Source organism: Cupressus sempervirens, chromosome 8 (genome assembly GCF_028749045.1).
Source record: "Cupressus sempervirens isolate cs-2001-9-10 chromosome 8, ASM2874904v1, whole genome shotgun sequence".
Taxonomy (NCBI): Eukaryota; Viridiplantae; Streptophyta; class Pinopsida; order Cupressales; family Cupressaceae; genus Cupressus; species Cupressus sempervirens.
Genome location: NC_143125.1, coordinates 42,500,042 through 42,526,102, shown reverse-complemented (window position 1 = coordinate 42,526,102; position 26,061 = coordinate 42,500,042). Strand labels below are relative to the sequence as shown.

The 26,061-nt window shown below is 38.4% G+C and overlaps 2 protein-coding genes across 2 annotated transcripts in view; one reads left to right on the top strand and one right to left on the bottom strand.

Annotated features, from left to right (window-relative positions):
* Positions 1-26,061, bottom strand: part of LOC149541485 (Pentatricopeptide repeat (PPR) superfamily protein) — a 131,467-nt gene that overhangs the window by 64,557 nt on the left and 40,849 nt on the right. Inside the window, exon 4 of the mRNA XM_089796738.1 lies at positions 4,677-4,756. Coding sequence (XP_089652864.1) covers positions 4,677-4,756 — 80 coding nt within the window. The remainder of the gene's footprint in view (positions 1-4,676; positions 4,757-26,061) is intronic.
* Positions 16,372-18,298, top strand: LOC149541486 (uncharacterized). Its single transcript, XM_089796496.1, has 5 exons — positions 16,372-16,585; positions 16,703-16,855; positions 16,927-17,327; positions 17,432-17,837; positions 17,973-18,298. Exons 1-5 carry the CDS (start codon positions 16,372-16,374, stop codon positions 18,296-18,298), a joined length of 1,500 nt encoding a protein of 499 aa, XP_089652622.1.

The following is a 26,061-nucleotide window of genomic DNA, read 5'->3' as shown; positions in this document are numbered from 1 at the left end:
TACTGGTCAACCGATCCAGTTTGCCTCAATTGTGCCAAATCTTTGAAATTGAGTTCTGGATCTTTACCATCAAATCGACCTATCAATCTTTCAGTGAATTCCGCAAAGGTATTTATTTGATCATGCCCCAATGTGATGATGTCATGATGCCACCATTCATGCACAACTCCCTCCAAGTGTAAGGCAGCAAATTTAATTGCTTCTTCTAGCATGGGATTAAGTTGGAAGTATTTGCCTTCATTACCCACACTTGCGCAGATATGGTTCCAGATCCGTCAAATGGTGATAGATTTACTTTACTCAACTTCCTCCTGAGATCAACATTAAACTATCCCTTGTTTCCGCCTCCTGAATATCTCATTCTCAAATCTGCATGATCTTTGTAGGATATATCTTCCTCCAAATTCGCATTTTTCCAGTGTTCTCTCAGTTGTTCTTGCATTTCTTGAAAGGTCAGTTGCTTCCCTCCAGGTGGTGCCTACGTCCATGGGGGAAAAGACGGCATGGAAGGTCAAGAGCATGCTAGATAAGGGTTTGCTTTACCCGACACCAAGTCCGTGTTGTGACCATTTTGTTCTTCGGATATTTTATTATCTACCAACTTCTTGAGAGTCTCTTCCATGAGTCGCTGAGTATCATTGATCTGTGCCTAATTTCTCGCAAGTTCTCTCAGTAGTGCCACAAGTTCAGCAGCTACAAGTTTCGATTCGGCAGCCATTATATCAACAGAATGGGTTCTTCTCTTCTGGCTATAAATTCTCATTCACAGTCCACAGGCTGGGAGGATCGAAGCTCTAATATCACTGTAACATTTTGTGCTAGTACTGCAGTGTTTAAACATGATGAGCGAATGGTTAGATATGAAAAGCAGTCTGTGTGCTTCAGAATGGGGTCCGTACGATGGAGGGGGGCCATGCTAAAAGTGGGTCATATAGTGGAAGGGAGAGATGTTGCAGGGTAGTACGGATGAGTTTGTACAGTACAAGGTGAAGGTCGTATAACAGCAGAAGGTGGAATGGCATACGGTTGGTGGTAGGACGGTGATGAAAATGGTCGTACGGTGGGCCAAGCTGGCTGTACGGTGGGGTTATGGCAGCGTGGTATGGAGGTACAGTTGCAACAATAATGAAGACCGTACGATGACTATATGGAGGCCGTATGATGGAAATAGGGAGGGTCATACGGTTGGTAGGAGGGTAGTATGGCTTATCTTGGAGGTCGTACGGTGAGCAATGTTGCAAACAAAAATTGTACTAAGTGGTATGGAGGGAAAATGGTTTAACCCGGTACCTTAAACTATTAACCCCGAATTTATCAAACAATGCCAAACTTTTGGGGGGCTTGGCGAGTTGTTGCCAAGTCCGAGTTTTCCAACTATGCTATAGCGTGTTACATAATCATGGCAAGATGAGAAAGGAAATACGAAGGAGAAACGGACACAAGTTGTTGCACATATGACTTTGGTTGTTGTTGATGTCAAACTTATTGAAGAATGATGTGGGACTACTACTATGTTGATGACTGTATCTAGAGATGTTTAGTTTGGTTCAGCATGATATACATGTGCTCCAGAAGTTCCTGCTTATGATTATTGGCCTGGATGACAGTATTGATTCAGTTCAGTTGCTCTCATGTTGGGAAGTTGTTTGTCCACAAGTCAGAAGACACTCATCTGGTGGACAGTGATGATTAGACAATGATGATTCAGTTCAGTTGTTCTTAGGAAGTTATTCATTCACAAATTGGAATATGTTTCCAAATGACAGCGATGATCAGATCACTCAGCTCAGTTGCCCTCAAGTCAGAAAGTTGTCCAGAAGGTATTCACCTCTGCTGCATTTTGGACTACTACTGTGTTGACGACTGTTGTCCAGAAGATATTGACTTATTGAAGAATGATGTGGGACTACTATTATGTTGATGACTGTATCTAGAGATGTTCAGTTTGGTTCAGCATGATATACATGTGCTCCAGAAGTTCCTGCTTATGATTAATGACCCAGATGACAATATTGAATCAGTTCAGTTGCTCTCATGTTGGGAAGTTGTTCGTCCACAAGTCAGAAGACGCTCATCTGGTGGACAGTGATGATTAGACAATGATGATTCAGTTCAGTTGTTCTTAGGAAGTTATTCATCCACAAATTGGAATATGTTTCCAAATGACAGCAATGATCAGATCAGTCAGTTCAGTTGCCCTCAAGTCAGAAAGTTGTCCAGAAGGTATTCACCTCTACTGTGTTTTGGATGCTGCTGATATGACTGAATAGTGCTTAGTTCATTGCATTTCTCAGGATAATAACATTTCTTGTGTAATGTGGTTCAGTCTGGAAGATGATAGTTAGTCTGCTGTTGCTTGAGATTGAGATGTTATTCATTCTTTTGTGTGACTTCATTCACTAACTGCAGTGATCGCAGTAGACTGAGATATTGATTGATGAAGAAGATTTGAAATGATTATCTAATCTGGATTTTGTTCATATTCAGCTGTTAATCAATATTTGCTAAAGCTTTGTTTGAAGATCTGGCATTGGTTGTGTAACGACCTATGTCAAATGCAGTGAGCTTTGACAGATTGGCTCATTGTGTGTGGGGTATTCATAATGTTTACTAGACATGGTTTGCAGTGATACTTGTTGATCGAACATAACTTCTATTTACAATTTATTTCAATCTTGCTATAGTTCAATATATCCAGATGTATTTCCTCATCTGAAATCATTCTTTGGTCCAGGTGTACACAGTTATGTTTGGGTACCTATTTGAGTGTCTCCTTCGTACATGGAGATCCACATGATTCACGATTGCTTCGAAAGATGCTCACTTGGTCAACTTCTCTATAAGCCTTAATAACCTATTTACATTTTACGTTTCAGTTATGGCTTTGGTTGTTGTGCGGACCATTGGACCTCTTTTAAAGGGTTATGATAAGTGTATTTGGGTCCCCTCTCTTTTGTCGAGTGGATCACCTCATGTATTTTACGTCCAGAAAGCCTATGTTGTGTAAAATTATTTTATCATTGTTTAGGCCAACTTGAAGTAAAGCTTTTAATGATCCATCCTATATTTAAATAATTCACCCAAGGCAGAAAATTGTGTGTGTGGATGTGGTGAAAGCAAAGAAAAGTGTGTAAGCAAAATCAGTTGAGCAAAGAGTAGAGTTTCAATAAAATATCATCAGAAACAGCGTACTGTGACAGTGTTCGATGCCATGAGCTTTGTCACTCGATCCAATTCATGATCAGGAGATTCTACTCAGATATTATTGTGATTGCCAGATGACAGTGAGTCTGCGGGCAGCTTTTTGTATCTTGTCCTATGGCAGTGAGTTTCCATACAACTTGTTAGTATTTTTACCCTAGGGCAATGAGCCATAGTTCAATTTCATCAGGTACTATTTAGCTGATCATTGCAATTCAAACTATTCATCTAGCGAGTTAATTTTTCACCATGATTTTTCCCATCCCCAGGTTTTCCACGTAAATCTAGTGTTTCTTGTCATTACTCATTCATGTCCATTATTTCTTTCAAGTTAGTTACTGCTGGTAAAATCATAGAATACAGAAATTTGGTTTGAAAGTTTTAATTGGTGACTGGGCTGATTCACAACCCCGCCCACCCCCCTCAGTCCTGCCATGTATCCAACACAAGCTTCCTCAATAAGTACACCACCTCATGAAGGATGGATGACAGAAAGTTCAAATTTCACCATGGTTTTTCCCATCCCTGAGTTTACCACGTAAATCTGGTATTTTTTGTTCTTACTCATTCAGGTTCATTATTTCTTTCAAGTTAGTTACTGCTGGTAAATCATAGAATACAGAAATTTGTATTTTAAAGTTTCAATTGGTGATCGGACTGATTCCCAACCCCACTCACTCCCCTCAGTTCTGCCATGTGTCCAACACAAACTTCCTTAATAGGTACACCACCTCACAAAGGATGGATGGCGGAGAGTTAAAATTCCACCATGGTTTTTCCCATCCTTGGGTTTTCCACATAAATCTGGATTTTTTTTGTCATTACTGATTCATGTGTCATTATTCCTTTCAAGTTAGTTACTGCTGGTAAATCATAGAATACAGTGAGTTGGATTAAAGTTTTGATTGGTAACCGGACTGATTTACACAACACCCCCCTAGTCCTGCCATCTGCCTATCACAAGCTTCCTCACTAGGTATACCACCTCATGAAGGATGAATGACGGAAGGCCACAAGACCAAGAGGAATGGTTCCAAGATGAATGGTCATCTGCTCTTGGGCCTATGGGAGATGATCACTTTAGGCATGTATGTTATAGCATTAAAAGATAATTATGAATATGTGTATTGCTCTAATTCATTTATTGCTCCATATATGTGGCTTATAAATGCATGCTATGGCATTAGCCTCTAAAGATTAGTCAGAAACTTAGACATACCCACCTACCAAAAAATCATATTGATAATCATACAATAGAATAGACTATGCCAAATATGTTGTCGATTTACTGTATGAAACTCCCCCACAACGGGGAGACTTTTATCTTTTGCACATCTCTGTGAGTGTGAATGTGTGACCTACATAAAAAATAAATGCTGTGGAATGAATAAAATTTTCAAATGTATGTATATCACATTGAAGTAAATGGAAGTATTTCAATAACATAAGTACAAAAAGTACAGAATGAGGTTTACCTGATTGATTCTGACTGTAGACTAACAATGTCACCAGACATAAGCTCATATTGGTAACGGCACTTTGAACAGGATACAAGCTGCCATAGGACAAAATTTAGCATGAAAGTGTACACACAATACAATAAATTAATTGAACCAAAAACAAAAGCCAAGAACAAATTTGGATTAATCTGTGCTTTAATAATCCTTGCAAGTATTTATTGCTTGTATGATCTACTTTTTGCATGCAATAAAAGTTCTCATTAATTCTATTTCTATATTTTTTATTTTGAAGGAAAGAAACAAGTTAGAAAAATCCGTTACCGATACAGATAAGGGGAAAATTTGTCACAGATTGTGTCAAGAAGATGGTAAATGAATGTAAATGATCAGTAACACTAAAAGTTGAAAGTGAAAATTGAAAATACCCCTTTAGCTATGGTATACAACTCAAGTTAAAACATTTATCATGGGTCAATGATTCTAAAACATCTACAAAAATGTGTGATAAGCCTATTTATCTTAGTTTTATTTGCATCTGCCATCTGGGACTAATATGAAAAATGACTCAAAATAAAGAGAGAACTTTTAAGGGTGTATGTTGTATTGAAACATAGATGATTCTTTGGGAACTAAAATAGACCTGAGACTGTAGAGAGTTTATTCCTAAAATGTTCAAATAAAACAAAACCTGACATAGTATGTACTTTGACGAGCAATACCCATGAAATCACAGTACTAGGATAAGTAAGACCCATAATAGAGGATAAGTTACACACTCAGACCCACACCCCACATCTTTAGTACTATATATATATATATATATATATATATATATATATATATATATATATATATATATATATATATAAAGCCATACCCTTATCTGCAATGCTGTCCCTGTGCCTGAGCTCATTAATATATCCCTTCACCAGGTAACTATGATTGGAACAGTAAAGTATGGAATGCAATTTTGAATTTAGTGGGATTTTAAATATATATAAAGCCATACCCTTATCCGCAATGCTATCCCTGTGCCTGAGGTCATTAATATATCCCTTCACTAGGTAACTATGATTGGAACAGTAAAGTATGGAATGCAATTTTGAATTTAGTGGGATTTTAATTGCTATGAGGAGCCAAACCATACTACAGGCACAAGGTTTTCCAAGAACTCACTTCCAGGCTCTGCCAAGTGATTTTAAAAATCATTATTTCTCACACTTGTCTGAATAAGCACTCATATTTTGTCAGAAAACAAAAACATAGCATGGAAAGAAAGGAACAAATAATAATAATGACCAAACGGATCATTGGGTTCAGCTATAGTGAAAGTAGTACCTAAGGCATCTCAAATCTAAACAACAGAAACATAAAAGAGTTTAAAAATGAATGTATACTTTGGATTCTGATCAGAACAATAGAAAAGTGATATATAGATTATCTTTCCCTTTCCCTTTACAGATAGCAAGATGCAACATCAAAAGAGTTGTTATAAGGGATACACCCCAACAAAATAAAAAATGCCATTAGTAAGTTGATCTAGACCGCTACATAGGACGCCCAAGTTAGATCACTTCTACTCAAACCTAAAGGTATGCTATAGAATACCAGTAAACACCGAACCTGTCAGCTTTAAGTGTGACTTAACATTCATTGTATGACACAGAATGCTTGTGCAAGCTTTATGGAATTTACAATCAAGTCTGTAACTAAGAACACTCGCTCCCCTTTTGCATCCTATTATTGTGGCATACTCTTTAAGTAACAGTCATACCTGTCTATGATATTGTCCTCTTGTTCTTTGTTATTCTTTTTTTTTTTTTTTTAAATTATGTGCACTAATCTGCAAGTGGCCAAACAATTTCAAGCAGTGTAATACTGAATGAGTAAGTATGTTGCCTGAGATCTTATCATCTTCTGGGATCAACTGCATGTTATTATTAAGCTCCAATGTTTCAGATACAACTCCTAGACCTATCACTAGGGAATTGGGATGATGATAATGAAAGCTGCATACTGAACTACATAAGTGAATCCGGCACAGCTCACTAGCAATCAGTGTGGCAGATGAGACTGTAGGGATTAAGGTTATGTTCACCAATTGTCAGCCATCAGATTCTGTGATGTCCCCAGAGTGGGCCCCTAACGGAAGGTGACGTAGGTCTGTCCGTGCGGTTTGTCGCTACCACGTGTCCGGGGTCCTCGCCAGCGAGGCTATCCTGGGGTTGCCCCCTTAACGCGGGGAGGTGCCGTTTACTAATAGTCCGGGCTTTTGGTACAACGGTTACTAATCAGGAGGGGCGGACTGTAATGTCCCCTCTTTAGTTCGACATGGCATTGATCATGGATTTGCCTATTCCAGACTCTCGTAGGCAAATGGTGTGGAAAGAGAGTCAATTCTGCGGATCAGATAGTCATATCTTGCTCTTGAAGAAGTGTTAAGAGGTTATATTTTATCATTATGTGATATTGGGGCCCACATGTTATAATTTTAATTTGAGTTGCACTTTTTATTTTATAAAATTACTTTATTATAAAAAGTGCATTATAATGAGAAATTATAAAGGATGTTTCTAGAAGTTCTAGCAACTTCTTAGAAAAGTGAATAAATAGAGGGCTGGGCCTCTCATTTGGACATGCTTGGATTGGAGAACTCTTCTACTTCTTCATTGTGAAGACATTTGTGGACTTTGGATCTGCAAATTATTCGATCTTTGGGAACGAATCACTCCCTTGGATTGGCGACTTTGAGGGTGTGAAATATCACCTGAATTGTTGCATAATTGGAGTTGGTATTCAGCCATCTCATTGGAGCTTATTGAGAATTCGTTGTTAGGGTTTTGTTTTGGTTGGAATAAGGATTTCAGATTTGCCCTATCATTGGAGAAGCATTTGACAAGAGTTTGAAGACAGAATAAGTGCATTTTCAGAATTGGCAAAGCAGGGTTCGGAACCACATAATTGCTCATATCTCCTCAACCCCTTGGAGTTATTTTTTATGGTTTTACAGGGTTACTACCTAACCCTAGGCGCCCATTTTCCTTGCATTTGGGGGTCCCAAAACCCTAATATTATTTTATTTCAGCAGCCGTATAGGTACGGCCTGGTACGGCCCTACTAGTTTGGGCAGCAGCAACAAATTAAGGACAGTTTGGGGGTGCGGTTGGAGGTCTTCATCAACAATCTGCAGCAAAACGTGGTGTTCTTCCATAGTTCTTCAAACCAAGTTCTTGCATTCTGAAATATATGTCAATTTTTGGGTAAATTTGCTGTCATACAGTCATTGTAATAATCAGTCCAGAATTGGTAATAAAATAATTTCAGAATTTATTGCATTGTAATTGAAATATAGTTCAATGGCTTTATATATATTGTAATTCTGTGATTATATTCTGAAAGTATCAAATCTGAAATTACCATATTCTGAATATTGTTACTGTTACACGCCAAGTGTTTGACAAAATTCCTAAGTTCAGTTTGAGGGTTTCTGTGGCCTTTATAGAGAGGGTCATAACAGTGGTATCAGAGCTATAAGTCCTGCCATCCTGTGGAGGTCTTATAGGGAATTTGGAACAGCTGGATAGGAGGGAAAGTGTTTGACGAAATGTCAAAACACTAAAATCAGAGCATGCGACAAAGGCCTTATAGGATTTCTGACCTGCAGAGCGAACAGTCTAGCTCATCTATCCAGGTGGACATAGAATCCAGTCATACAGACACAGGGGAGGTATTTTTTGATCAAGACTACGACTACAATATGGATAGAGGCGGGAATGCCGGTCCAGATCCGCAAGAGGAAAGATTTTTACAGTTATTAGACACCCTGGCACAGGGATAGTGATTAGCCGAACAAAGAGCACAAGAACAGAATCAGAGAATGGAGCTCATGATGCAGATGATGGCTCGACAAATGGGGTTGAACGCTAACATAGGTGGAGGAAATAATCAGAATGGTCACAATCAGAATGGGAATAATCAGGATGAGAGACATAATGGAGGCGAACAAATTGGGAACAATTTCGGTCATGCCCCCCAGCAAGCTCGGACAGTAAGTTCGAGGCCTATGATTCCTACGTTCCTTCCTAGAGCTCCAGAGCAGCCGGTACCAGAACCCCAGATCACTGACATACAGGATCAGCTGAGGAGAGATTGGGAAGCAGGAGGACCAGATTTTACAGCTGCAATCACCTTTAGAGAGTATATGGATGTGCGGATGAAGCATATGCCCCGTGGACAAGACGGGACTCAGAACTATGAGCTACGAAAGAAAGTAGGAAAACTACAGTTACCATATTATGATGGCTCGGGGAAGTCTACAGCAAGAGCTTGGGTTCAAAAGCTTGACACATACTTTCAATTGAATCCTATGTCTGAGGAAGAAGCTATTAAGTATGCAGCAATTCACCTGGATGGGTTAGCACACGAATGGTGGCATCATGGTATGATCACTATGGGTCATGCACACATTACCTCATATGTGGAGTTTACGGAGAGACTGATTGAACGTTTTGATAAGAAAGATCCAGAACTCCATTTCAAGGAATTAGCCCAGCTTAAACAGTGGGGCTCATTGGAAACATACATTTCAGAGTTTCAGAAACTTGCAGTGTTAGTAACAGATGTATCTGAACAAAGGCTATTGGTTTTATTTATGGATGGGTTAGTTGATCCGTTGAGAGGGTGGATTAAAGCTCTCAACCCTCCCACTTTGCAGGAAGCCATTAAGAAAGCTCGTGACATGGATTCCTCTTCAGCTTCTAAAAATAAATTTCAGGCAAAGAGTCAGGCAAAGAGTTTCCCTTCAGGAAAAGATAGGGACAGGAAACCCTTTCATAGAGAGGTACAGCTACCTAAGGAAGAAAGTAAGAGGCTGGACAAGGAGACACTTAATGACTTGCGTAGGAAGAAGCTATGCTTCTATTGCAAAGGCCCGTATGAGTACGGCCATGACTGTCCTATGAGGCCAAAAGGGAAGGCCAACCGGGCAATGTGGGCTTATTACGAAGGCTCAAATTCAGATGGTTCAGAACATCATGATGAGGATCCTGATGAAGCAGAGGGAGAGCAGGAGATAGACAGTGCAGGGCAAAGGCAGGAAACAGAGCTACATTTACAGGAAGCACGACTGTCTAGTATCCAGAGAGAGGGATCTTTCAGACTTCGGGGAGTCTTGGCTGGACAGAAGGTTATTACATTGTTGGACACAGGTGCCACGCATAATTTCATTGATGCACGATTTGTAGAGAAGCGTGGACTCATTACTGAGGAGTTCGAAGGACTAAGAGTCAAGGTAGCTGATGGATACACTCTTCGTTGTGACAGGATGGTACGAGACTTACCTTTGCGCTTGAACAACTATGAGTTTAAGGCGGATTATCATGTGGTCAACATGGGTGACATGGACATAGTACTTGGGATGCAATGGCTACATTCATTGAAGGTGGTTACCCTGAGATTAGAGGATATGGAGATACAATTCGAAATAAATGGTAGGATTCATGTGCTAAAGGCTATCCGTAATGGAGACATCAGGACTATCTCATTTAGGCGGCTGGAGAGATTAACTAGGCATAATGATATAGAGTGGGCAGCAGTTTGTAATTTGATACCTACACAGGAGGAGCAACATAAGGTGGAATATCATCCTGATATTCAGAAGTTGAGGATTAAGTACGAAAAGGTATTCAGTGAGATTCCACCAGGCAGGCCACCGGACAGAGGTATTGAGCATATTATTGAACTGGAGGAAGGTGCTAAACCTATCATGATCACACCATATCGACATCCAAAGCGACTCAAGGATGAGATCGAAAGGACCATTGAGGAGTTGCTAGCTATGGGGCACATCCGACCTAGTAAGTCACCTTTTGCATCTTCTGTTGTTTTGGTAAAAAAGAAGGATGGAACGCTTCGGATGTGTATTGATTACAGGGCATTAAATAAGAGAACCATTAAGAACAGGTATCCTATTCCTCGCATTGAAGAGTTGATAGATGAATTGCATGGGGCCTGTTATTTCACGAAAATTGATTTGAGATCAGGATATCACCAGATCAGAGTCCGTGAACAGGATATTGAGAAAACTGCTTTCAAATGTCATTGTGGGCACTTTGAGTTTGTAGTCATGCCTTTCGGCCTGACCAATGCACCTGCCACTTTCCAGTCCACTATGAACAGAGTTTTCCACCATCAGTTGAGGAAATTCATGCTGGTGTTTTTTGATGACATTTTGATCTATAGCCGATCATGGCAGGAGCATCTAGAGCATTTGGAGACGGTGTTGAGCATTCTACAGAAGGAGTCCTTGTATGCAAAGGAGTCCAAATGTGACTTAGGGATGACCGAGCTGTTATATTTAGGACACATCATTAGTGCAGAGGGAGTGCGGATGGATCCTGAAAAGATTCGCGCTATTGTTGATTGGCCTCCACCAGAGAACCTTACACAGTTGAGGGGGTTCCTTGGTTTATGTGGTTTTTATCGCAGGTTTGTCAGTGGCTACTCACGACATGCAGCTCCCATGACAGATTTACTGAAAAAAGGGGAATTTGTGTGGACTCAGAAGGCACAGGACTGTTTTATGAGATTTAAGGAGATAATGACTACGTGCCCAGTTCTAGCATTACCTGATTTCACGAAGCCATTTGAGCTTCAATGTGATGCATCTAGAGAGGGAGTAGGTGCTGTACTTATGCAGAATAAGCACCCCATAGCTTATGAGAGCAGGAAGCTCAGAGGCCCTGAGCGTTCATTCAGTATATATGATAAGGAGATGTTGGCCATCATGCATGCTTTGGCCAAATTCAGACAATATCTTGTGGGTAGCAAGTTTTGTATTAAAACTGATCATAACAGTCTGAGGCATTTCTTGGGACAGCAGGACCTGAATGATCGCCAACAAAAGTGGGTAAGTTGCAGGCATATGATTTTGACATCTCATATGTCAAGGGAACTCAGAATGTTGTTGCAGATGCTCTATCTCGAAGGCCACACCTCACTCTTATGGTTCAGATATCAGAGGATTGGCGACACTTGATTATAGCAGAGTATGCCAGGGATACATGGGCCTCCGATATAGTAGAGGGAACAGTGATTGATACCAGATACACACTTGTGGATGATTTGATCATTTACAAGAACAGGATTTACCTGGTCCCAGGATCAAAGGTTAAGCAACTGATTATGAGAGCACTTCACGACTCACCGACAGCAGGCCATCCCGGGTACTTCAAGACTTACAAGTCAGTTCGAGAGCGGTTCACTTGGAAAGGGCTGAAAGCTGATGTTTTGCAGTATGTTCGAGAGTGTCTTGTTTGCCAGCAAAACAAACAAGAACACAGCTATCCGGCAGGGCTCCTACAGCCACTTCCGATTCCCGACAGGAAGTGGGAATGCATCTCCATGGACTTTATCATAGGTTTGCCCAAGGTACAAGGACGAGATTGTATTTATGTGGTGGTAGATAGATTAACAAAATATGCTCATTTCTTTCCTATCACCACTACACATTCAGCAGCTCAGGTGGCAGAGGTTTTCTTTCGGGAGGTTTTCAGATTGCACGGCTTGCCTCAGAACATTGTGAGTGATAGGGATAGCCGTTTCATGAGTCACTTTTGGCAGGAGGTATTCCGATTATGTGGCACGGAGCTTACACCCAGCACTAGCTATCACCCACAAACCGATGGTCAGACAGAAATTGTGAACAAATGGGTGGAAGGGTATTTAAGGAATTATGTGGCAGCTCAGCAGCGAGCTTGGGTCAGATGGATATATCTCTGCGAGTATTGTTACAATACTACATATCATATGACTATACAGATGACACCCTTCATGGCACTTTACGGTTATGAAGCACCTAGTTTCCTGGATTTATTGTTGAGCGACAGCCGGGTACCCAGTGCAGGTGAATTATTACAGGAGAGTAAGGATATAGTTGCTACCCTCAAAGACAATATTGCAAGAGCTCAGAACCAGCAGAAGCAGTATGCAGACCAGAAGAGAACTGAGCGTAGTTTTGAGGTAGATGATATGGTTTACCTCATGTTGCAGCCATACAGGCAATCTACTCTTAAGAAGAGTGGAGCAGAGAAACTTAAGCCACGCTATTATGGACCATTCAGGATTATCAGGCGAGTTGGTGAAGTGGCTTATGAGTTGGAGCTTCCCGCAGACAGCAGAGTGCACAATGTGTTTCATGTGTCACGCCTCAAGAAGGCGTTGGGTCAGAATGTGGTGCCTTCTGCAGTATTACCTCTTTTAGACGATGAGGGAAAATTGATTTTAGTACCAGAATCCATCCTGGAGAGCAGAGAAAAGCAGCTTCGTAGAAGGGTGATCAGAGAATACTTGGTTAAGTGGAAAGATTTACCTGTTGAGGATGCTACTTGGGAGGGGGAGGCTATTTTGCAGCACCCGGCGTTGAGATTGCTTGAGGCCAAGCAATTTCAGGAGGGGCGGACTGTAATGTCCCCTCTTTAGTTCGACATGGCATTGATCATGGATTTGCCTATTCCAGACTCTCGTAGGCAAATGGTGTGGAAAGAGAGTCAATTCTGCGGATCAGATAGTCATATCTTGCTCTTGAAGAAGTGTTAAGAGGTTATATTTTATCATTATGTGATATTGGGGCCCACATGTTATAATTTTAATTTGAGTTGCACTTTTTATTTTATAAAATTACTTTATTATAAAAAGTGCATTATAATGAGAAATTATAAAGGATGTTTCTAGAAGTTCTAGCAACTTCTTAGAAAAGTGAATAAATAGAGGGTCGGGCCTCTCATTTGGACATGCTTGGATTGGAGAACTCTTCTACTTCTTCATTGTGAAGACATTTGTGGACTTTGGATCTGCAAATTATTCGATCTTTGGGAACGAATCACTCCCTTGGATTGGCGACTTTGAGGGTGTGAAATATCACCTGAATTGTTGCATAATTGGAGTTGGTATTCAGCCATCTCATTGGAGCTTATTGAGAATTCGTTGTTAGGGTTTTGTTTTGGTTGGAATAAGGATTTCAGATTTGCCCTATCATTGGAGAAGCATTTGACAAGAGTTTGAAGACAGAATAAGTGCATTTTCAGAATTGGCAAAGCAGGGTTCGGAACCACATAATTGCTCATATCTCCTCAACCCCTTGGAGTTATTTTTTATGGTTTTACAGGGTTACTACCTAACCCTAGGCGCCCATTTTCCTTGCATTTGGGGGTCCCAAAACCCTAATATTATTTTATTTCAGCAGCCGTACAGGTACGGCCTGGTACGGCCCTGCTAGTTTGGGCAGCAGCAGCAAATTAAGGACAGTTTGGGGGTGCGGTTGGAGGTCTTCATCAACAATCTGCAGCAAAACGTGGTGTTCTTCCATAGTTCTTCAAACCAGGTTCTTGCATTCTGAAATATATGTCAATTTTTGGTTAAATTTGCTGTCATACAGTCATTGTAATAATCAGTCCAGAATTGGTAATAAAATAATTTCAGAATTTATTGCATTGTAATTGAAATATAGTTCAATGGCTTTATATATATTGTAATTCTGTGATTATATTCTGAAAGTATCAAATCTGAAATTACCATATTCTGAATATTGTTACTGTTACACGCCAAGTGTTTGACAAAATTCCTAAGTTCAGTTTGAGGGTTTCTGTGGCCTTTATAGAGAGGGTCATAACAGAGTTAGTAACCGTTGTACCAAAAGCCCGGACTATTAGTAAACGGCACCTCCCCGCGTTAAGGGGGCAACCCCAGGATAGCCTCGCTGGCGAGGACCCCGAACACGTGGTAGCGACAAACCGCACGGACAGACCTACGTCACCTTCCGTTAGGGGCCCACTCTCTGGGGACATCACAGATTCGGACTCGTCTGTTCACCAATTGTTTTTTAAGCATGGTTTGGTACAGCTAGGCTTGGTTGTATATGGTATATATTTCACTATATGTACATATAAGCTAAGTCACATGGTTTGAACTTGAGTTTGAGCTCGGCAAAAATAAAACTCGGATGAAGTTTGGCATGGGCAAAAAATTTGGAGAAAAGTTTGTCAATGAATTAAACTTACATAAGAAAATTTATATATAATAATATATCATAAATTTAAAATTATTATAATTAAATATTATTATTTTTTAAAAACAATTATTATAAAGTAATAGTTTAATTTTTTATTATTCGAACTTCCATTAGAGGAGAAGATGGTATTCTAAAAGAATCCCCATAAGAAATTGATTTAGAGGCCATATCTTACTTCTTAGATATTTACAACAGAGTAACGAGAATCGCCATAAAATCGCCTGAATCGGCGATTCGGCGATTAGATTCAGCAATGGCGATTTTTTTGGAGTCGGAAATCGCCATTGCCGATTTCTTCAAGTGAATCGCCTGAATCGGCGATTCAGGCGATTCAGGCAAAAAATCGCATGAATCGCCTGGAAAAATCGGCAGGAATCGCCCGCGGCCAATAAAGTATAGAGTTGTAAAATTTTAAAAAATTGCTTGGTTTTTTTACTTTGTTTTTTACCATTTCTCTTTGTTATAACCCTAAAGGGCCTTCTATTTATTTAACATGAGTAGAAGAGAGGAAAAGTGAGAGAGAAGAAGAGAAAAGAAAAGCCATAGGTTTCTAACCGGCAAGAAGAAAGAGCACAAAAGAGATCAGCAATCCATTTGGGGAGGCCATCAATTGCATTGGGAGCATTAGGGAGCCAATCTCAACACTCCTCAACTCATTTGCAAGAGGTAAGTGCTCTTTTTTTTTTTGCATGTTAGTGTATTATGCATTTTTTGTTAAATTTTTATAGTTTTCAAGATTTTTAGTTTAGATCTTGAATGTTCTTTATTTTTACTAAGTTGCAAAATAGGGTTTGTTGTTTTGTAGCTTTTATTAGCTTCAAACTTTGATATTTTACATATAAATTTTTATTGCAGCAGCCTTTGCTTTCATTTTTTGCAAATTCGCAATGGGTAAAAAGATGAATGTTGGAAATATAACGAAGAGTTTCCTGGAAGAACCAAATATCAAACAAAATGTATTTTTTGTAAAGAAAAAATAACTTCTAGGGGTATTTATAGATTGAAATACCACATTGCTGCTATACCTGGACACGATGTTACAATTTGCACTCACCAAACTCCTGAGGCAAAACGCACTTGCTTAATGGCATTAGAAAAAATTGAAAAAGACAAAGCCAATAGGAAAATGCAACTTGAAGGGTTAAGGGGTATTGGCTCCCATGTTCCCGCATCCGCATCTGCAGCCGCATCCACATCTGCATCTGCATCAGCTTCTGCATCTGTAGGTTGTGTTGGAGAGGGTTCTTCTAGGCCTCCTTTTTATCCTAGTTCTTCTGCTCGTGCTAGTGCTAGTCGGTCACATACTGAGATAGAGTCCCACACCAACCTATTGCAGCCTAGAGTGCGAAAAAGCAGAATGGATAGTTACTTTGTGCCCCGCACTACTCCTGGTTCCCAACCCACACTTGAGGGCATGGGTTTGAACAAGGAAATTCATGATGCTGCCAGAAAGGAGATATGCAAATTTTGGTACTTTTGCAACATTCCATTTATTGCAGCCAGGTAATTGATTCTTTTTTCGTTGTTTTCTTTAAAGTTAAAATTAAAAGTAAAAGTAAAACTTTAATTATATTTACTTGTTTTATAATTTGAGTCTTTGACATCTAAATTTTTATTTGTGACAGGGCTCCTTATTGGCAGAACATGATAGACGCGGTTCCTATTTGTGGTCCGGGGTTTAAAGCCCCAACTGAGGCTGAGTTGAGCGGATACCTCTTGGATGAGATGGTAGAGGACATGAGGGCTGAGCTCGAGGAGAACCGAAAGGAGTGGATTGCAAAGGGTTGCACCATCATGACTGATGGTTGGACAGATAGGAGGAATAGAACACTCCTCAATTTTCTTGTATCCTGTGGAGGTAATTGATCATTCTACTTTCCTACATACATAATTGTAAATTTTGATTTGTTGAATGCTAATTTGTTGATGATCCATTTAATTTTAATATTCTAATTCGTTGTTTTGTTACTTGTAGGATATACCATGTTCATCAAATCCATTGATGCTTCCGCACATGTAAAAAATGCCACATACTTATGTGAGGCTATTGAGGAAGTCATAGCAGAGGTGGGAGAACAAAATGTGATCCAGGTGGTGACGGATAATGCAGCAAGTTATGTTGCTGTAGGTAAACTTTTAACTTTTCAAGTTTTGAAAATAAATTTATTTGAATTTCTAATTGACTTAAAATTGTTGTAGGTAAACTTTTGATGGAGAGGCACTCCACCATATTTTGGTCCCCTTGTGCGGCACATTGCATTGACCTCATGTTGGAGGAAATTGGCAAACTTGAGTTTGTCAAGTCATGTGTGGAAAGGGCAAAAAACATATGCAAATTCATTTATAATCATTCATTTGTCCTTAGCAAAATGAGGAAGTACACAGAAGGCAAAGAGTTAGCTCGCCCAGGTATCACGAGGTTTGCCTCGAATTTCATCACCTTGCAGTCCTTGTTGACATCAAGGGATGAATTGAGGAGCATGTTTGTTGGGCGGGAGTGGATTTCCTCTTCCTATGCTATGACCACTGTAGGGATAGATGTGGCGGATTGCATATTTGATGAGGATGGTTTTTGGAAACCCGCTAGAGAAATCCTGCAGGTAAATTTATTGCAATTTAACATTTAATATTTTACTTTTACTTTAAGTTATATTATTTTATATTTAAGTTTTGACTCAAGTTTTTTGTTTTACTTTATATGTAGGTCACTGAGCCCCTTGTAGCTTTGCTACGAACTGCTGATGGGGAGAAGCCCTCTATGGGCTACATTTATGAGGGCATGGATAGGGCCAAGGAGGCCATCAGAGCCCAATATGCAGGAGTGCAGGAGAGGTATGGCCCTATTTGGGACATCATCGATAGGAGATGGCAGAATCAGCTCCATCGACCCATCCATGCAGCAGCTTACTTTCTGAATCCGGCATATCGTTTCCGTCCTGAGTTCAAGGCGGATGCGGAGGTTCTCACTGGCTTATACACAGTGATTCAGAGGTTGAGTAGCGATGAAGATAGCGCTGCTGCGATTGTTGAGCTAGACCAATTCAACAATAAAGAGGGGCCACTTTTCTCTAGCAGGATGGCCATAAATGCTCAGACAACACTACAGCCAGGTAAAAATTAAATAATATATTCAATGTTCATGAATCTAGATTCTAATCTTAAAGTTGATTATGTAATTTTAGAGTTAACTTGTAATTTGTAAATGAGACTAATTGTTTTTATTTTCAATTTTTCCCTTATTGCAGATAGATGGTGGCAAATGTTTGGGGCCACAACCCCAAAACTTCAAAAAATTGCCATTCGTATTCTAAGTCAGCCAAGCAGCGCTTCTGGATGTGAGCGCAGTTGGTCCATGTTCGAGCACATCCATTCGAAGAGGAGAAACAGGTTGACAGTGCAGAAGTTGAATGATATTGTCTTTGTTCATTACAACCTCCGTCTTAGGATCAGACAGATTTTGGGCACTGACTCCTCTCCGATCATTCTAGAGGAGATTGATCCAGAATCAAAGTGGCTCACAAAGGTTGTGGATCCAGTCTTCACTGAGGAAGACCGTGTGTGGGTTGACTAGGTGGATATAGAGGCTGAGGCAGCTAGAGCACGTTCTTCAGGCATTGGTAGACGCACACGTGCACGCACAGGCACAGGCCCTAGCGACGTTCATGAGCCCATCTTACATGCGGGAAATATGGCTCGGCAGTCCTCTAGGACCTACATTAGACGCCTTGCTACTAGGTAGACTGGATACTCAGAGGCTGAGGCTGAGGCTGCAGCCGAGCTTCAGGATGATGTTGAGGATGATGATGATGATTATGAGTCTGAGGCTTGAGCTGGAGCCTTGTTTTTATATTTTGTTTACAGATATTGATACTGAATCATTGATAGACATATGTTTCAAACTTTCATGGATCTTCATCTTAGATTCTTACATACATTTATGATTTGATGTCTTATGGATCATCTTACATACGTTCTATGATTTAAATCATTGTGATCATTTGATTTCTATTTACTTCAGCTAGCCTACAATTTACATTTTAGATAACATAGTTACATATGTGATGGATTTTATGTTCCATGTTTATGTATGTTAAGTTTTAACTTCTATTTGATGATGTTATAGTGTGTTTAAGTTATATTCAATAAAGGGTGCATAAAATAATTTTTAAATTGTTAAAATCTTTAAATTTAAAGGGTTTTTTCAAATTTGCCGATTCATCGCCGATTCATTGCCGATTCACGATTCGATTCGGCCTTGCCGATTCCGATCCGATTCCGATCCGATTCCGATTCTTGTTACTTTTATTTACAATAACTCGGTGAGTTCTAACCTCAAGGCTCAGCAAGATGTCCTAGTAAATATCGCCGAACTTATCTCCCCTAATCAAAATAAGTTACTTATGCAAAAGAATTCCAAGCAGGAGGTTGAGGCAGCTCTGTTCCAAATGAATCCAGACTAATCCACGGGCCCAGATGGTTTTCATGCTATCTCCTTTCAAAAATGTTGGGATTTCATAGGAGATGACATGACCAGAGCCCTAGAAGGTGCTAGGAATTAGGGTAAACTTTTGAAGGAAGTTAATAATACTTTATTGCTTTAATTCCTAAAATATATAAACCAGCAGCCTTCAATGACTTTAGATCTAGGGCTCTTTGCAATACCTTGTATAAGCTTTTTACTAAGATCCTAGCCATTAGACTTCAATTGATCCTACCAAACCTTATTACTGAGGAACAGACAGGCTTTGTCCCAAGGCGTTCTATATATAATGGGATTATCATAGCTCTCGAGGCTATACATTCAGTCCAAAACAAAAAGACACCAAGCATGCTCATGAAATTAGACATTAAGAAAGTGTATGATAGGGTAGATTGGAGATATTTATGCAAATGTCTAGAAGCCTATGGATTTTTGAAGCAATGGATTAATCTGATCTTTGAATGTATCTCAACTCTGAAACTCTATCTTAGTCAATAGTGCTCTGGCAGGTTTTTTTAATATCTCAAGAGGATAAAGACAAGGAGATCCAATCTCCCCTGTCCTCTTTATCTTAATGGCAAATGCTCTATGGAGATCTATCTCCAAGGCTAGATCCTTAGGGTTTGTTAAGGGCATTCATATCACTAGTACTCTTGATCTGACTACACACCAGCATTTTGTAGATGATACTATGCTTTATGGTCAAAGTACAATTGAGGAGGCCACCGCTCTGTGTAACATTCTAACACAATACTCTCTAGCTTCGGGTCAAGAAATCAATAAAGATAAATAGAATATCTTCTTCTTTAATACGCAGCCTATCATTGAAGAGCAAATCTATGCAATTTTTGATTTCAATAAAGGTTCTCATCCATGTAAATATTTGTGATGACCTTTAGATGTTGGGCAATGAACTACAAAGCTTTGGGACCCGATTATAGATAAATTAAAGAAAAAAACTACAGGTTGGAAAGGGAATTGGCTCTCTGCAACTGGGAGGAAGACCTTGGTTCAATCTATTCTATCTACCCAACCTATCTATCAACTTTCTTGCATTGACCTTCCGAGTTGTAAACTTAATGAAATTAATGGTCACTTGAGAACATTCTTCTGGCAAGGTAGTGCTGAGAAAAAAAAGTTCCTAGCTTGGGATCAGGTTTGTAGATCTAAGGATTTTTGAGGGGGGCATGTATCAAGAACATCAAACTTTAAGGGCTAACTTTAGGACCTAATTTAGTTTGGAGAATGCTGAAATACCCTCATCTAAAGTGGGTCAGGATTTTAACCCACAAATACTTGTCTTCCCCTAACCCGATTAAGTTCTTTAGGGAGGCCAATCCTCCAAGGGGTTCAAGATTCTAGAATTTTATGATCAAATGTAGATCTATCATCCAAGACAAACTCACTTAGAACCTAGGAAATGGGGAGGATGCCTCCTTCTGGCATGATTCTTGGGGGGGTTTTAAGGCCCTAGATAAATTCCCTTCCCTCACCAATTCTATGGAGTATCTTGAAGCAAGAAAGGGATCAAAGGTTAAAGATTATGTGGTTTTTTATGTTGACAGACTTAGATAGCATTGGAAGGATTTAGATGGTAAGGATATCCCCTCAAGAGATAGGGAACCTCTACAAAAATTACTTTATTCTGGGAAAGTCTCATTCAGGGGTTTTAAGGATGTTCTTAAATGGGATGGTGGTAGTAGTGGGGAATATAGTTCCAAGCAAGGTTACAATTTATTAGATACTTCCCAAGGTAATGTGAAGAGCCCTCTTCCATTCAAATAATGTTGGGACAAGTTTTGCCTACCCAAAGTTGGTGTGTTTACTTGGATTGTCCTCCATAAGAGAGCTCTCACAATAGAAAGGCTTAGAAGAATGGGCTTCTAGTGATCGAGTAGATGTCCTCTATGCGAGTCTGAGGAGGAGACAACTGATCATCTCTTCCCTTATTGTCCTTATTCTAACCACTACTGGTTATGGTTGTGTTCCCAATTAGGTTGGAGCTCGGCTCTCCCAAATTCAATTATTAATTTTCTCATCGGTTGGCCCTTCTTACGATCTGGTAGTATCTTCCACTCCATATGGATCTCCTCTCCCTTAATAGTTTTGTGGGAACTATGGAAGAAGAGGAATAGAATAATCTTCCAAGATAAGAATATGGAGGTCAAACAACTCGTCAACAAAATCGAGGCCTCCATTGTTGAATTGACCTACAATAGACTGTCAAAGTCAAATATCAAATTTGCAGTTATATCTCATTGGGATGAGAAGCAATGAGGCTGATGGATGGGCCTCAAAATTCCTCCCTTTATTGGTAAGGGGGATGCTCAAGGACCAAACAAAAGAAAAGATTGTATATAGAAAGTGCCAAAGAAGGGATGGTATGAGTTAAATTTTGATGGTGCCTCAAGAGGGAATGTCATATACCCCTTTTAAGATAGAATTTTAATAATAATAATTAGATAATACAATGTTATTAAATAAATAATGCTAATAAAGTTATATTAAAAGTAATAAAAAAATATAAAAAATAGTAAATAATAATTATTTAATCTATATTATCAATGAAATAATATTTAGTATGATATTTTAAATAATTAAGAAATATTAAAATTTGAATGAGTAAATAGAGAAACAAAAGAAACAAAATGAAATACAAGAGACAATATTGTAGAAAGTATGTTAACTTTCTAAATAGAATTTAATAATAAATAATAATAAACACAAATAAGTAAGTAAATAAATAATATAACATAGAATAATATAAATTAACTAAATCTAATGAAAAGTCGAGAAAAGCTTAACAAATAGACATGACTCCTTAGAATTAAGCTATAAAAGGGAGGAGAGTTTATTTTAGAGAGGGAAAAAAGAAGAGGAGAAGATAGGAGTTCAAAATGAAAAATGGAAGAGGAAAGTAATATGAAGAAAATAAGGAAGTGACTTTCTTAAAAAGTATCAATGATATTGAAAGGATGTGAACCTTCAAAAGGGTCATAATTATGGATAGTTGTGACTCTTCAAAAATGTTGAAGCTATAAATTATTGAGACTTTTCCAAAGAGTTTTAGTTATGATGTGACTTTTTGAAAGGATTATAACTATGAAGTGTTGTGACTTTTCAAAGGATTTGTATTATGAAAGGTTGCGACTCTTGGAAAAGAAGAAACAAAAAGTATATTTTATCCTTTCCTTATAATTAGAAAAGGAAGAATTTTAGAAAATAAGTATAGAGTTGAGATAATCTAGAAGGAATAATTCTTTAAATGGGCGACTAAGGATAGAGCCACATGGACCAAGAAAAGAAGGTAAGAAAGGTATGTTTATGGATGATATTTATTGAATTATGTTTATAAATTTATTTATATTAATGAATCATACTTGTGGATAATATTGTGTTAGCTCATGGGGTTAACACCATGGAGATTAATGAGACTCAATGCATGAGGTATGCGAGATTTTAAGATCTCCATCTGACCACCATGGCCAAGAATCAATGGATACTCTCCATGTGCCAAAATATCTTGATGATGTCAACATATGTATATGTGATTGGCCTTGGATTGAGGATGTCTCATCCAAGAAGAATCTTAAGGGATGCGCTCCCAGGAAGACAGCGAGGTAGCTATGAGCTATGAATCCCGATCTAGAGACGTCCTTAAGATTGGGGTTAAATTATAAGGTAGAATAATATAGTTAGTTTTGTTGTTGTGATTCTAGCCATTATTTTGCAGGTATTACTTGTCCCAAACTAACCCTAATAGTGGGGACATTACAAGGAATCCAAGTAAAGCATAAATTGGGTGTTGTATACATGATGATGTAGAGAAGGAGCTTGCAATGATAACAAAAGATATTGGTGAAGCTACTAGCAATTGGGCAGAAAATTCAGCTTTGGTGGAAGGACTTGCTCATTGTAAAGAGCTAGGACTTAAGAAGCTCGAAATAGACGGTGATTCAGCTATCATAATTAATGCTCTAAGAAAAGGATCCTTTACGAATTCGAAGTTAAATGCAAAGCTTGTAGAAGCTATGGAACTTTGCAAATCTTGTGATAAGATTTTATTTTATCACATATACAAAGAAGGTAACAAGAAAGCAGATGAGCTTGTGAATGAGGGGATTGATAATCCATCCCCTAATGACTTATAAAACTTTGTTCCACTGATTGTAACTCCCACTCCCTTTGAAGGATTTTTCCATGTAACAAGAATCACCTGAAGTCCTAAATTCCATTTTCATTTGTTATCTAATTTTCTAGTTATATGATTTTGTTCTTCACTTCTTACTTTTCATATTTTAGCATATTCGTTCTATATCACTAAATTAGCTCTTCCTTCTCAATAACATTCTAGTGGTTGTGGTATTGTTTTTCAAACTAGATTGGTGCCAAGGTAGAAAAAAGGAAATGAGCTATTGTGAGATGGAGAGGCTAAGGTTTTCTATTAACCTTAGAGGAGTTCAAATAAACTTTGGAAAGATTGTAAGGCATCTATTGAGGCTAAATTGAAGGACTATTACCCAACTTCGTCCTCTCAGTGTTCCTTGAGTTGGATTGTATTATTTTTTAAATTAATCAATGGCCTCTGCCTCTTGCTTCTCAAAAAAGAAGTTAGAAAAAATATTTTATACTTCTTATGGAATTAAGAAAACAAAGAAACCTTTAAAATTAGTATTTCTTATACTAAATTTAAATTTATTATTATATTAATGTTATTTTTTTTAAATATAATACAAACAAAATAATATTTTAACTTTATATTGACATTTATTTTTTATCGGTAAACGACCGAAGCCTAGATTAATTATTATTATTTGTTCGAAGTAATTATTATTATATGTTAAGCGAAGGTAGATTCGAACCCAAGACCTCCCACATGAGAGGCTCGCAAGTTACTATTGCGTTGTAGGCTTTTGCCTGACATATTAGTCAATATTTAAATTAAAATATTAATTTTTACTAATGTACTCTTAAATTATTTTAGAATGAAAAAATAAAATAAAGAAACTTTTTTAGAAAGCTTTCTAAATTTTCAAAGAATACAAGAAATGGAGAAAAAAACCTAAAGAAATGGCACTAGAGTGGCACAAGAATTGCAGCCATGCAAGAGTCACAGCGATGTTTCTAATGAAAGTGAAAATGTGGGGTCATGTTGATTGTCACAAAGATGAAACTCTTCATTTTCTCTTAGTTCACATTGTGCCAAACACAATTAAACCTCCCCTTTGTTCACAGTGTCGTGTCTGCAAATAAAATGGTCACACTTTCTGCCCTAGCTACTTTGCTAAAACTGCAGCTTTGTATACAAAATTGTTCACAAATTTCAAAGATATTTTTGCAACCATTGATTATTTGGCAAAATTTGAACTTCATGTTTGAGGTTTGTTGAACCATATGGCTATGTATATGTATAAGAGTATATATAAGAGTATATGTGTAGGTGTGTATAAATATGATGTAGGGAGTAACAATCATCCAAAAACAACATGTGGAATAAATTCAACTTAAACCTTTTAACACTCCCCTGCTCAAAGATGCATGTAGAAGCTATAAATTGAACTACAAAAAACACAAGGCCAGATGTAGCATATTTGTAGGTGTAATTATTTCACTTCACATATAAAGAAACCAAAACATGCCCGGCTATGAGGCCTTCTCAGTTGCGGCCTTAATACAGAATGAGAATCTACAATCTCAAAGCCTCAGCTCACATCCTTTATCTTCTATCCTCTAATCATCATACTCCAATCATACTTTCCTACATCTAACCAAGCTTCTTTTATAGCTAGCTAAGCTACAAGTTGGCTAGTCGAGCATTTAATGACAATATAGGTCCAGACTTGGAAGAGTAAACCAGAATCCACGCAAAGGACAAAATGAAATCATGTGCACTTAAACGTAGGTCCACATGCATGTTAGGAGTCCGCTCCCAACTGTGCAAGACGCCACATAAGAAATGGAAATCGCGTCAATCGGAACAACACACTTCGCTAGGTAAAAATAGTAGGAAACAAGGACCACAAAGAACAGCACAAAACTCGAGAAATAAGAAACATTAGAACTTGCGCACTCAAGACAAAGATCTATGATAGGTCATCGACATGATGACAACTACGCACAACATGAAAACAAAAGCAGAAATCGTTACTTCATGAACAATAGACCAGTACTGAAAACAAAAAGTATTTTTGGTTGATGCAAGATTGCTCAAAGACCCAAGATGCTCTTGCATCAAATACTTGGGTTTAATAAAGAGTTGATATCCACATCACACATGACTAGTATTCTAACCTAAATCATAAAGATCCAACTCAGATTGTGTAATCCATGAATTGTCTTCAACTGGTTTGTCTTTCCACTGAACTAGGTATTCCATGTAGTCTTTTCCTCTGGTGCTTTTACTTATTCTACTATTCAAAATCCTTTAAATGCTATCTGTCTTCTTCTTAAGATAATCCAAGTTGTTTTCAGCTCATCGTTTGATTCAAAATATTCAAAGATACCTGCAATGTTGAATATAGGTGAAATATCCATGTCTTCTCACAATTCAACTTTAAAAGCATTTCCACAGTCGAATTTCCATAGAATCTTACAAGTGTTGAGAAATTTAGCCAAGTAGTGAATTGAAGCAAATTCCATATGTAATATATGTTAATATATATGTGTGAGTTGATGGATTTTCATTGATATCCGTAAATATCACATTGGGATGATATATTTCCATATGCTTGAGAGCATATTGTGTTCCATAACAAATCCTCCCTAGCTAAGAGGGAGTGTTAAGATTATAGCTACAATCGGATTGATTTAATCTTAAGATGCAATGTTAATACACACACACACATATATATGTA